The 14,156-nt window shown below is 43.9% G+C and overlaps 2 protein-coding genes across 2 annotated transcripts; both read right to left on the reverse strand.

Annotated features, from left to right (window-relative positions):
- Nucleotides 1-433: 433 nt before the first annotated feature.
- Nucleotides 434-8,740, reverse strand: PCYB_094760 (hypothetical protein; the record flags this gene model as incomplete). The annotated part of the gene is made up of 4 exons (XM_004222591.1): nt 434-1,447; nt 1,490-3,094; nt 3,165-8,194; nt 8,320-8,740. 2 exons carry the CDS (start codon nt 8,738-8,740, stop codon nt 3,165-3,167), a joined length of 5,451 nt encoding a protein of 1,816 aa, XP_004222639.1. The 3' UTR covers nt 434-1,447; nt 1,490-3,094.
- A 3,119-nt stretch (nt 8,741-11,859) lies between these two features.
- Nucleotides 11,860-13,027, reverse strand: PCYB_094770 (hypothetical protein; the record flags this gene model as incomplete). Its single annotated transcript, XM_004222592.1, has 3 exons — nt 11,860-12,460; nt 12,707-12,776; nt 12,943-13,027. The coding sequence occupies 3 exons, from the start codon at nt 13,025-13,027 to the stop codon at nt 11,860-11,862; spliced, it is 756 nt and encodes a 251-aa protein (XP_004222640.1).
- Nucleotides 13,028-14,156: the final 1,129 nt, after the last annotated feature.

A 14,156-nucleotide genomic window follows, 5' to 3' on the forward strand; every position in this document is an offset into this window, starting at 1 on the left:
TCTCCGGATTCTTACGAAACTTCAACAAAATATACGTACTGCAAGATTTTTTTTACCATCTTGTGTGTTATTATAAAAAATGGCTAGTTCAACTGGGGATGCAAAAAAAAAAAAAATACATCCTCTCGTGTACGTCTTTCAAAAGGTATAAAAAAAGTTAATTAAGAGAAAATGACACAGGGAAGATAGTGCAAACGGCTAAGCAAATCCAAGACGGAATTAAATAGTTACATCCACGCGGGTAGGAGCGTACCTACGTTTACACACTCATGCAGCGCCGTGGCAGTTAAATGCCCACAATAGTTCGCAGTGGATATTTTTATATTGCTTGCTCCTTGAGCTTCGTTGGTGAGGCGACCGCTTGGCGCGTTACACCTAATAGGTTAGCCAATGTAGAGATTACACACTGCGGCATATCTATCGCACGTACTGCTCACTTGTTCTGCCTACTGCCGTTCGCGACGCCGCTGTCCTTGGCCTTTCCCTTCCCCCGTTTCATCTGATCGGCAGCCTTGTGCTTGTCATCTGCGTTGACGTTTTTTTTAAAAATTTTTTTCGGTAGAGAACCTTCGACAGGTGCAGCAGCGGGGGTAGCTGCCTGGGTAGCGACTGGGGCAGCGGCAGTACCCATCGTCACCCCCGTCGCTAAGACAAAGGGTCTGGCTTTACTCGCATCAACTTTGGGGCTTATCTTATCTAAGGAGGACTTCTTCAATTTGATATAATTATTTTCCTCACTGGGAACTTTGCCTTTGCCATTTTTGACTTTGTGTTTCTCCACTTTCTGATTGAATGAGAATTTATTCTTCTGATTAAATTCTTTATCCAACGAAATGGAATTTAAATCATTCGAAAATATTTTCTTCACATTTTTATTTTTTTCTTCATTTTCATTTATGTACATAAGTGAATTTCTCATTTTTATATTTTCATAATTGTATGACTTGTTCAGGTGATTTCCATAAAAGTTGGAACTACTGTTCCGAAAATTATTGTCATCGTAGAGGAAGCTATCTTGTTTGGAGTGTATCTGTTCAGGGAATGGACTGTTCATGTCATTCTCGTACAGATGATTGGTATTACTTTGATTTGTGTTAATATCTGTTTGGAAGAAATTTTTATCGTCTTCATTGTTTGGACCATTTGGTGTGTCTTCCTCATCGGGTGCGTAGTAACTGTTGTGTCCCTGTTCGTGTTGATAATTTTCTTCGTACCGTTCGTTTGCGTAGTGGGCATCGCTGTTGGGGCTGTTATAAAAGGTTCCCCCTTCTGCATTTTTGTATCCCTGCTGCGATAGGCGAAGTGGCGTCTGGTGTTGTGTTTCTACTTCCTGGTCATACTGACTGCTGCTTAAATTGGCAAAAGATTCGGCGTGGTTGCTGTCCCTTCTTGCGGTTGAGTTCCGGTCTCCATTTTTTCTTCCATTTGTGGGTGGGTCCTGCGGGTGCTGCGTGGGTTGGCTAAAAAACGGGGGATCGAAGTTGTTCACTTGGTGGCCGCCACTTCCGTTACTGCCCACACTCCCGCTATTGGCACCGCTTCCCTGTCTGCCGCTAATTCCCCCACCGCTATGACCCCCAATGCTATCATTATAGAGCCCGTAAAAATGTTCGGCGTTTCCTACTTCTTCCCCATCGCTGGCATACTTTGTGCCTGCCTGCTGCTTGAAGCTACTTCGCCTCCTCTCTCTGTCCACGACGTCATTGGAGTACATTAAATTTTTCTTCATAAATTTCTCTGCGTAAGTCGAATTCAAATTTCCTGAGGAGCTACTTCCTGCTAGGTTGACGTCCATGTTAAGTAGGTTAAACATATTTTGATCTACTCCCTTGTTCACGTAGCTGTTGCTACCGGGGAATCGCATTGGTGCGAATTGTTCCTCCTTCTTCAAGCTGCTGGAGTAGTTAATTGGGTCACCTTCTTCACCGTTTATGTTATGGTCTTGTTCTTTATGATCTGCTACTTTTTTGGGGGGCTGCTTTTTACCTACACGGTGTATATGACGCTGATTCTTCGTTTCGTAGGAGTCATTTCTAAGGTAGCTATCATCGCTGTGGTTATCATTGGAGCGGTCCACGTGGAAATTGTTATTATACTGCGAGGCGCTATCAGGCACGACGCTATTTGGCATGCCCTTATCTGTCATGCCGTTATTTGTCGTCGTCCCAACGCCGTGCTGGGTGTCCTCCTCTCCGTCACTTTGCGCGCTGCCATCGCAGCTGTTGCTACCGTTCTGGGGGACCTTCACATTTCCAGGGGTCCCATTTGGGGTGCCAATGATATCCTTCATTCTTCCCCTAAGGTAGTTGTACTCATCCTGCTCGTTCGGGAAATTCACTTTGTGAGAGTTGGCATTCGCGCTGTTCCCCGAGCCGGCATTTGGGGCTTCTCCCCCTTCGGCGTGCAGCGCCCCGGCATGCCTACTCTCGCCCGCGACACCCCCATCACCGGCGCGACTTTCCAATTCGTAATCGTAATTGCCGCCGTGGGGGAAATCAAAAGGTCCCCTTTCACTCATCGATTTTGCGAAATGGTGATTGCTGGTCATTGCCCCATTACTTTCTACTTCGTCTTCCCCTTCTTCTCCGTCTTCTTGAGCCGGCTCCCCTTCTTCCTTCCTGGCAAAATTGTCGTGCTCATTATTCCCATTTGGCTGTTCAGTATTCCCATCGTAAAACGACCCCAGTGCATTGTTCAGGCTGTTCTTCCCTTTGTTGCCCTTACTTAAGAAAAAAAAATTGTTTTCTTCTAATCTTTCACCTGTGAAACTCTTATCATATTCTCCCATGGAGTTGCTCTCCCCCGGTAGTTCGTTTGAGTGTCTAAATGGTTGGTTGGCCTGACTCGGCTGATTAATACTGACGCTGTCGAAGAAGTTATTGCCGTCATTTTTTCCTTCATTTTTTCCTTCATTTTTTCCTGCATTTTTTCCTCCATTTTTTCCTTCATTTTTTCCTTCATTTTTCCCCTGATTTTTCCCTTGGAATATATCGGCAGCCTCGAAGATGTGTGAAGTCCCCTTCCCCTCGTGATGGGCGTTCCCCTTTTCATCCCAAAATATGAAGTTCTCATGGTCGTTGTTCTCTGAGGCCATTTTGTTTTTCTGATTTTTTTTTTTGTCACCTCTCTCCGCTTCGTCCTCCTCCCACTGTATGTTGTTGTCCTTAAAATCTGCGTTTTTTTTTTCTCCTACTTTTGTTATCGGCATTGTCGCCCCCTGCACAATCGTTGCTGCTTCCGCTTGGAGTGTTTTTATTTTTTTGGCTATCCTCGAAGTATCCCCTGTCGTCATTGTAGAACAACTCCTTGGCGGCACCTTCGTGCATTTTGTCTTCCGCCGCTTCCTGCTGCGCGTTTTTTGCGTGTTCTAGTTGGTCTCCGTTTCGCTTACTGGCACGTTGTTCAAGGGAGCCACCGTCATACTCGTCATCGTTACTACCATCCAAGGAATGATCTGCTTCTACACCATGTTCATCACTTCCTTCGAGGCGTTGCTTCTTTCGCTCCGCTGACCTGAGTCCGGTATCCCCTTTGTTGTTCTGCGCATCTTGAAAAAATGACGTGTCTTCTAAAAATCGGCCACCATTATCGGCGTTGCTTTTTCTTCTGGAGTTTTCCCATTTGCCCTCTGATTCGGATGCGCCCTTTGCAAACTTTGATGCGTTTTTTTGGAGATAATCCTTTTCCTTTTCGTCTTCCCCTTGGGGATCAGCTTCATACCCTGCGCTTTTGGCAGTTCGAGGGGCATCCCTTTCTCCTTCATGAGGGATCTCCTCTGTGGTAGCCCCCCCACCCCCATTTGCCTTGGCCCAGTTAACCGATCGTTCCTCAGTTCTTCCCTTAATTATGCTCTCCACCACTTTGAGCTTCCTCTCTTTGTCCAATCGCACACACAACGCCTTCTGTATCTCTTGTAAAATGCAGAGGCGGGCATTCATAATGACATTTGTTTTTTCCTTTATGCAGAGCTCCTGGTACTCTCTCTTTAAGTTAAGTTCCGTCTGTATTAGGTTGTTAATCGAGTTGGAAATTTTTGTTTTAAAATTGTTGATCTCATCATCGGAGAGTCCTTCATACTCCTCTTTCAATTTTTTGTAAAAATTTTCATCCACTTTTTCGTTATTCAGATTGGAGAGTTTCCCATCGAAGAGGTTGAGGAAGGGGTTGGCATTTTTGTTGCTGTCCGATTCGTTGTTCAATCCTTTATTGAAGTTTTTTAATTTCTCCTGAAATTTATCAATGTCGTCTTTGTACGTGTGATAGAAGGTGTTCTTGGCCTCGTTGGCAAAGGTGGAGGTCTGCGCGGTAGGCTGCGCGGTGGACTGAGTGGTGGAGTTAAATGTGCCAGCGTTGGTGTTAACGGGGGGGTCCCCTGCATTATTGCCTCCTAGGTCATCCTTATGAGGGGTACTACCACTGTTGTCATTCGTGTTGCTGGCAGTGGTGGGAACGTTATTACCATCTCTCTGCTGAGATGACGCGTTTACGCTATCACCTGGGGTGACTGCCTTCTGTCTGTTATGCGAGCCGGTTCTGTTATTACCCAGTTGGTGGTTGTTCACATCTTCGATAATTTGAGGATACACATAGTTGGTCTCTTTTTTCTTCTTCTCCTTTAGCCTTTCCGCATCATTCAGGAGGAGTTGCTTGGCCTTAAATAGTCGCTTAAAGTGATTATTGTGCCTTTTTTTAATATCTGGACTACTGTTGATGCCAAGTTTGTCAGGGTGCCACTTCTTGGATAAGTTGGAGAAGGCCTGCTTGATTTCTGAGACGGAGCAATTCCTATTGACATTTAAAATTTGAAAAGACGTGGCATTTATCTGTGACTTCAGTTTATCTTCCTTATCATCCGGTTTGATATTACATTTCATACACATATTTTTATACGTCAGGAGGGCATTTTCATATTCTAGCAAATTTTCGTACGCGTGTATTTGCGTATCGAAAGCGTTAATATATTTTGGAATGTATTTCAAGCAGTTGTTGCAATTTTCTATAACGTCTATCCATTTGTTTAGATGCATTAATGTCCTAGCTCTGTTGTAGTAAAGCTTCCCTATATTTTCATTCATTGATTTACCCATCCTTACAGATTCTGAAAGCTTTATTTGTTTCTCCAGCGCTTCACTGTACAGCTCGAAGGCTGCTTCGTACTTTGCGTTTTTGTAATTATCTGCTCCTTTTCCTGCTATGTCTAGGATGTACCCAGAAATGAGGTCAATTTTGATGTCTTCATTATCTAGATAGTCTAGTGGAGTTTTATTTTCTCCATTTTTGTTAAATATGTAGTTGTAATTTTTGCCTGACAATTTCAACAATTTGAGCAGATCGAAGTTCTTCTTCTGTAGCACATAGTGATATATGTTGTCACAGTTTTGTGGGTTGATTGGATCTTTGGCAAAATTGAGGAACATGCTCGAGATTAGTCTCTTCAATGTTTCGTTGGAGCAGTAGAACATGGGGTGTTTGATGTTGTACTGTACTTGATGGAAGTTCTCTACGGGTAGGCGCTCCTGCGGGTCGACCACTGCTTCTGCAGGGGGGACGTGGATCAGCCTCGCCTCCTTCACATTTGGGAGGCCGATGTTCCCCTTCACATTCGAGTCGACCAAGCACAAGTCGAAAAATTTCAAAAAAAGAGACTTCTTCATCAAACGTATCCATCTAAAATTATCACACTTTAAGCAAGTCACGAAGAGACGATATAAATTATATATGTGCATATTTTTAAACAGAAGGGTTAACATAATCGAGTTGATGAGGGCTACCTTTTCTTTGTTTTTGTCCGAGTCTGGATTTTCCAACTGTCTAATGACTTCCTTCTCCAATTCTTTCAGGGGCACATTGTCGCACCTTTCCTTTCGTAGGCACAAATGCACATTAAGCATTTTCGACTCCACTACGCAATACTCCTGCAAGTGCTTCAACACCTTCCTGTGATTGCATATGTCTTTATTTTCTAAAATAAAGTTTGAGATGTAGCAGCCGTAAATCGTCGCCTTCGTCTCATCATCATACCTTTCGATATTTTTCTCATACACGATTCTGATTGTTTTCATTTTTAATATTAAATCGTCAACCACAGATGGTTCAATTTCTTCGCTACTACCATAGTAATAAGGGAACTCATACGACGTGATGATTTGTTCTTTGAGGTTCTTCTCCAGGATGTTTCCTGCGGGATCTCCTCCCTGTTCATTTTTATCACTCAGCGCGGGGATTCTGTTACCACTAGTTGGTGCACTGATCGAGGTAACAACCCCATGGGTCACGTTGACATTATTCAATGGGCCATTTGTTGTACTGATGACCCCCGATGTGTGAACAGAGGAGGGTACTACTCCTGCCCCTCCCTGCATTATTACATTCTCCGCATTTAGCTTCTTCGAAAAGTCATTCCAATTTTCAATCTTCTTAATTTCGTGGTTTTTTTTTTCGATCTCCATTTTGAGTTTCTCGACTTCCTTCTTCAGCACATCGTTCTGTGTCTTGGTGTCGATCAATTCTTTGGCAAAGTTTTTATCAAATTTGTTTATTAAACTGCTTAGCTCATTTTCGAATGTGGAAAGGGTCAGTTTCATTTCTTCGTTTTGTTCCTTCAGCTTGGTTATATCCTTTTCATAGCTAGCCATTTTGCTTTTATTGCTGTTGTTAAGTTCTTCTAAGTTTGCAATTTCTTGTTTGAGGTTCCTCGTTAGGAGTACATAGTCGTACAGTTTTGATTCCAATTTAGATCCTTTCTTTTCTTCATTATAGATGGAATATTCTAATATTTCTACGATTTTTTTCAGCTTGTTCATTCGCTTCTTGGTTGGATTTTTTAAAAATTTCATACTTCCTTCTTTTTTCACATCCGGCACTTTTCCCTCCTCCAGGGGATCGTCCAGCTCGATGGAGCACGAGCTGTCCAGGCTGATGTTGCTCGGGTTGCTCAGGTTGCTTACATCACTGACGTTACTCTCGTTGCTGACATTGCCGAGGCTGCCTTTCCGGTGGGGGGCGCCACTCGCGGTGCCCAGGTGCGACTTGGTCCTCTCCTTCACCGGGTTCGCATCCTTCTCATACTTCGCGTACTTCCCATACTTCGCATACTTCGCGTAAACAGTGGCGCTGCTCAGTTCGCTGTTTTCCTGGTTGTCAAACAGGTTGGGCTTTCTGCTTCTCCCCTTTGACATCCTAGCAATACTGGCGACCTCCTCCGCAGGGTGGCTAAACTTCTTCTTCGCCTTTTCCCTGCTCGCGTTCGCGCTTCCCCTCAGGTCGGAAAAGTCGTGGTTGCCGTAGATGTCCTCAGCGCCGTTTTTCGGATCGCCGAGGTTCTTTTTAAATTCAGTCACGTTTGGGCCAGCACTCGCGGCAGCACTCGTGGCGGCACTCGCGGCGGCATTCGCGGCGGCATTCAGGGCGGCATTCAGGGCGGCATTCACTGCAGCATTCGCAGCAGAAATCGGGTTAGTATTCTGGTTCGTGTTGACGTGCGCGCTCAAATTCTCCCTATCGTTCACGCTGACATCTTCGCTGGTGCTTTTTTTTTTCTTTTTCTTTTTCAAGGGGACGAGTTTCTTCTTGTTACTTTTGATCATGGAGTCTTTGTTCGGCTCGCCCTTTTTCAAGTTGTTCCGCTTCGCCCTCAGGGAGCCACTTCCCACATAGAACTCATTGCGCAAGCCATTCATCGCGGCGGCGACATGAGTGCTTTCATTGTTATCGTTTCTGTCTCTATTGCCCAGATTATCCTTATCGCCTCGGGGGTCTCTGCCATCACCATTTTGGAAAACACTGTTGCTCAAAAACGCAGTGTTGATGTTACTACCGAGTTTACCACTTCCCCCCGCGCTGTTCGAATTGCTATTTTCTGCAGCGGGGAGGTTGGGAATGAGGGGGGAGGCATTTCTCTTGCCCTCTTTAGTATACGGTTTATCAAAATGGTTTCCTTTTTTGTTCGGATGGATAATCGGGATGTGTTTTTCTTGCAGCTTTTTGCTCAAGTCTACCCCGTAGTTATATTCCTTATTTTCATACTTGTGATCGAAATTGGAAAAAACGTCCTTAAAATACTTATACTTTTTTTTTTCATTTTTATCTTCAGTAAAAATATCATAATAGGAGTATATGTTGGAGTAAATGTCGTAGTAATCGGAGTTATAATTTTTTAGATTGACTTTATTTTTAATACTGGACGTTTCTATTCCTTCGTAAAAGTTGTCATTTTTATGCAGTTTTTTTTTTTTTTTTTCACGGAGAAATCGCTCATTTCGCTGCTGTTCGTCTCGTCTTCATCGTCGTCATCATCTTCGTCTTCTCCATCGTCTTCACCATCATCGTAATCCGCTTCGTCCTCCTCCTCATCATCGTCGTCCTCTTCGTCTTCCTCCTCCTCTTCATCATCGTCTTCGTCCTCTTCATCATCGTCTTCCTCCTCTTCGTCATCTTCCTCTTCTTCTTCTTCCTCCTCCTCTTCCTCCTCTTCTACCTGCTGCTGCCGTTGTTTGCTTCTTCTTTTGCTACTTACTCCGTACGCTTTTCCATTCCGACTAGTGTTGGAGCTCTTGTCAGAATGAGTTCCATCCAGTTTCTTGCCGTAGCCATTATATTTCAAATCACTCATGAATTTGAAAACCTTTCCTCCGTTTGTCTGTCCGTAGGTGCTTTCCTTATAGGAATTATTTTTCCTCCCCAAATTGGGGTTCGCCGTTTGTCTGCCGACTTTATTGAAATTATTCTTTTTGGAGTTCATCTTCAGCTAAGTTGATAGCGCTTTGTTCGTCACTCGGGGGTAGCGGTGCACAGATTGGCACGCGTTCAAATTGGTTGCGTTTTCTTCAGTGTCTTGCGCGTAGGGGCGCATACACTTCTTTATATATATATTGTACACTTTTCCACGCAGCGCGGTTGGTGCATGCGACGGCGCACCCCTCCGTGGGCTCTGCCTGCTCACTGCCCCTCTTGAACTCTTTGGAAGAGAAAAAAGATTATCATTCTTAAGTTAGCTGCATGCGCAGGCGTGATCGGCAAAAATAAACACATACACATATATACATATATACATATACATACATATACACACATACGCACTTGTACAAACGTGTGCGCCCTTCTGGCAACTGTCTCGGTGAGCAGCCCCGTGCTTGTGACGGCACAGCTGGAAGTATGCACAGTTCGCCGCCCCAATTAAACGCGCGCTTTATGTCACTAGGAAAAATGGGCACACTACGCTCAGCCAAACGTGACAGCTGGGGAAAAGGTGAACTCATCACTGGGGTATGTGCATACGTGTATGAGCGTACACGTATGTATATCCATGTGGAATGAGTCGAAAAAATTGACCACTCAGGATTTAAAACTTCCCCCCTCAGTGGCACAGCAATTAATAACAGAAAGACAAAAAATTGTGCTCGCACGGGGCAATACGCAACGTATGCGTCATAAAGGCGTGTATGCAAAATGTGTATATGGTCAATTCGAACTTGTGGAAAGCATAATCCGTCCTCCGCATGTATGTACGCATTTGTGCGAGTGTACAAGTGCGTAGTAACTTGCGGGCGCGCTCAAGTACACACGCGTATATAATGATAATTACAAAAAAAAAAAAAATTCAGTAATGTCGTGCACGCGTAAGGGGAGGGTGGGGAAAGGCAAGATGTGGAAAAGGCAGGTGGGAAATGGCAGGTGGGAAAAGGCAGGTGGGAAAAGGCAGGCGGGAAAAGGCAGGTGGGAAAAGGCAGGCGGGAAAAGGCAGGTGGGAAAAGGCAGGCGGGAAAAGGCAGGTGGGAAAAGGCAGGCGGGAAAAGGCAGGTGGGAAAAGGCGGGTGGGAAAAGGCAGGTGGGAAAAGGCAGGCGGGAAAAGGCAGGTGGGAAAAGGCGGGTGGGAAAAGGCAGGTGAAAAAAGCAGGTAAAAAAAGCAGGTGGAAAATACTTGGGGGGAGGGGAAAAAAATAAAGTATAAAACAAAGTGACAGGTACATAAAAAAGAAAAAAAAAAAAATGCGTGGTTATTTGGTTGTTCCTTACAATTGTAAAGATGGGGAAAAAAAAAAAATTCACATTAAAGGGATAAAGTTGGAGTGCCCTCTGCGCATACGTATGTTCTCATTCGCCTATTCGCATACGTGGGGATGGGTATGCAAAGCAAATAAGCTGGAGGGCGTTATAAACCTGTGGGATATGCTGCCTACGCGGGGAAACGCACAGGGCACATGCACATGAGCCGTATTTTACACAAAAAAATGAGCACAAAAAATATGCCGCACGAAACAGTGGCCTGTACACGAAGATTTCATATTAAGCTTGTATGCTAAGATTGCCTAATTGGCATTTGGGACTTTTCCCCCTTTTGCTATTTTGGGGAACAAAAAAATGTTCGCAAAAGTTACCAAACCTGCTGAGCATGGGGGTTAAGGCATTTTCACGAAATTTATCATAACATCAAATTTTAAGTTAAATATAAACTCCCTGCGGTTGCAGTTAGTGGTGTTTTCCCTTCGGATGGCATATGTCAGGTATGCTCGACGCGCTTGGTTTTGCCTTTACATGGTTATACGCGCATTACGTGCTTGGGGACGTACTACTTACATATTGTATGCATGCAAAAAAAAGGAAAAAAAAGTGCTGGTACGCAGCGAGAAAATGTTAGCTGTAACGTGAATAGTACCTCGTTCAACTTTTTTATCAGCTGTTAAATTTTCCCAATCGTTTTTTCTTCCCTTTTTCGAATGGTTAAAATGGTACAATAACCGATTTTGAGAATTGCAAAAAAAAAAAAAACTGGCTTCTCTATAAAGCAAGCATATTTTGACGACCACGCATGTTACATTTATATGGTACGCTCACTCCACTCCGGGGTGCGCATTTTTATGCAGTGTGCTTGGTTTTCAAGTTGCTTGGTATATTCAAAAAAAGTATGAAAAACGTAGGTAAAAAAATGCATTCATACGTATGCAGTAGTGTATACTTATATATATACATGCTACGTTTGTGCCGAAATGGCGCAGGCGAAAGCGGCACGTACAAAAATATGCTTATTTTATTGTGGGCAATTTTTCCCCTTGAGAAATGAACTTGGGGAAAATAGCCCCCTTGGTTGTTCTCGTACGAACGTTTTTTGCAAATCCCGCTAATATGCTGATTTTGCAAAGAAGGTAAAAAATTGGCTCAGAGCAAAGGATGCATCAAGGCCACTTTTCCTGCCAGCCGAACTTTCGCTCAGTTGGCTAAATTGTACATGTACATATAACGTACTGCTTACTTGTGTGCATAAAAAGGCATAATAATTTAAATTAAAAAAATATGGAATTTTTTTTTTTTTTTCCACTCACTGTTCCGCGGCACTTTTACGCGAAAAGGTTTATGCATATGAATGGACATTCAGCTATGATTTAAATAGGCGACTATGTGCCTTTTGCGTTGTCACTGTTCCTCATAACATTAGTGGAGAATTGGCTGGGAGGCAGACCTGTGCGTTTACATGCTTGCACGTGCGTGCCTGCTGTGCATGGACGCGCACATATTTGTTACGTATTGACGCATTTGCATGATGGGAATGAGTCAATACGTCCCTTCTTGTATGCACTTATTTTGCGTACCCCCCACGTACTTGCGATGGCTTACCTTCTGTTGTCCACGCTGCAGGGCATTGCCAAAGAAATGCGCCTCGTGGCACGCACGCAGGTGCATGCACATGATAAATATCTCTACACACACAATTGTGAGACCCCCAGCGGGTTAACTTAACAAGATTAGTGGAACATGCTCCGTAACTTCTTCACAAGTGATGCAAAAAGGGTTACAAATTATGCAGTTACATGTCCAGGCAGTATAGCGCGATTGATCTGGTCGTACGTTTCTTCCCCTATCGAGTCAGTCCCCCAAGAGCGTCCTATTCAATTTCTTTATTAACTGAGCCTCTATATCTTGGAATATTTTTTTTTTCTCATGATCGTGAACACTCTCTGCATGTGTAGAGTACGTGTTGACAATCCGAAGGATGTCTTTTTTTTGCACAACATGCAGAGTGTCATCATTTGGTGAGAAGCCGCAACATTTGCAGTGACATGGAGCTATCTGGTTACTTGTTGGCAACTCCATTTCGTGACAAAGGTTTTTCTGCACCTGTGCTATTTCCTTATGAGAAAACGTGTACTTGTTAATAACAGCACACATATTTCTGTCCAGGAGGAGATAGTCTTCCTCAACATTTTCGATAAAGTCCTTTCCAAAGTGGTTTATAAAATGAGTGCGTACATTTGATGTGTTGCTAATGTTTAATTTGTTTGCACAGTAGAGGATGTTCCTTATGCATTTTTTTAGCCTCTTTTTATTTTCACGCTCCTGAGGGTTTAGCCCTGTCAGGGAAGTTGATTCGTTACATAGTGCAATCAGCTTGTTACATATGTGACATATGTTTTCGTTTCGAAGCATCCAGCAGATGCTCTCGTGGGCAGCTTCCGTTTGTCCATTTCTTTGCGCGAGTGCGGAAAAAGAAAAAAAAAGAAAAAAAAAAAAAAAATTTTAACACAAAGTGTGATAAAACACAGATGGGTATGCACCCCTGCGTGATGAAGTACACAGGTAGAGGGCCCCCCCCAAAAAAAAGGACGAATAAACATACGTACAAGTTATATGGGAATAACTGGGGGGGGTAGCACCGTGGACATGTAGCACCACTATATAGGAGTGCCCATGTGGACACGTATGCAAACCTTACAGGAGGAAAAAGCAGATGTTCTTCTTTTGCGCCATGGTTTCAGTCCTGCTTTTTATTTGGAGCAGGTTGACTGCGAGGTGGGGGGGGATACGCATGCGCATGTGCAAGTGAAGGTGCTACATAGTAAACGCTGTGTACGCTGTGTACGCTGTGTACGCTGTGAACGCATGATCCACTCTGCAAACGTTGTTCGGTGCGAGAAACACGCCCGAGTGAGCAACACGTGTTCGTCTTACCTCTCGCCTTAAATAAATTCAAAAAAATGCCAAACTTCTTCGAGTCCTCCTCCCCCATGGGCATCTTTACTACTCCTGCGCTCATCGTTTTGGTTGCGTTTCTTAGCACTTCTTTGCGCAAGGGAATACCTCCTTTTTTTTTTTATACTTTGTGCCCCTACTGAGATGATTGATGGAGGGAAAATATAATTGCAGCCTTTTTTGGTGTCACATAAGTAGGGGAAAATTATAAACTCAGGTTTCATCCCATATTGGGGGGGAATCCATCACATGAAAAAAAAGGAAAAAAAAAACAATCGGGGACAAGCGAAATAGGGACGAATGACAGAACTGAGAAGAGAGCTTGTGCGAGCTTTCCACAGATGGCCAAACCGTTATGCCGGAAAAAAGGGAAATGGAATTATTCCCCCCACGCAACAGATCCTAAGAGCACCCCCTTTTTAATCCCAAATGTGAAAACCTCGAACGTCACGGAGTTGTGGAAAGGTGAACCGCTGTCCTGTGTCTTCATCTGGTGCATGCGCCTTTACGTGTACATGTATCGCTAAGCAGCTGTTCGCGAACGTGTCGCATATGTTGTGCGGATAATTGGGGGGTGTGGGAATTTAAGTAACATGAGAAGGTAATCAGATCGGGTGATAACAATTTGAATATCGTACTGTGTATTTTTTTTTTTTGCCATTTTTCCGTCGATGGAACTTCGACAAGATGCTAATGAATGCTCCCCCCAGGGGGGTGCCAAAGGTGTTGTTTGACGATTCTGTGGATGTTATTATGAGAGGGTTGTTAAGTCTTTTTTCATCGTGTTTTTTTTTTTTTAAATTTCGAGCCATGTAATGGTTATCCTCTTTATGAATGTCCAAGAATGCTGCCATGGTGAACATTTCGCGATAGCATGGCCCTTTGCAGGTTAAGGAGAAAATGTGCATGCATGGACTTGCGTAAAGAGAGAGCGCGCGGGGAAAAGAGGACAGCCTCCTTCGTACGCATGTTTGCACATTCGCATGTCCTTTTATGCTTTTCCCCATGGTGATTTCTCCTCCCATTCGAGCAGACTTCTTCACTCTTGTGCAAGCACTGTTCTTCTGGGCCCTGCGAAATGGGCCAACAGTATAGGAAGGCGATTTTCCCGCAAAAAAAACTTGTGACCGCCTTGCGAGGTGGCACTCCTTTTTTCTGCGAGGAAATATGTACAGGGAAAAAAAAAAAAATAC

Source organism: Plasmodium cynomolgi, chromosome 9 (genome assembly GCF_000321355.1).
Source record: "Plasmodium cynomolgi strain B DNA, chromosome 9, whole genome shotgun sequence".
Lineage (NCBI taxonomy): Eukaryota > Apicomplexa > Aconoidasida > Haemosporida > Plasmodiidae > Plasmodium > Plasmodium cynomolgi.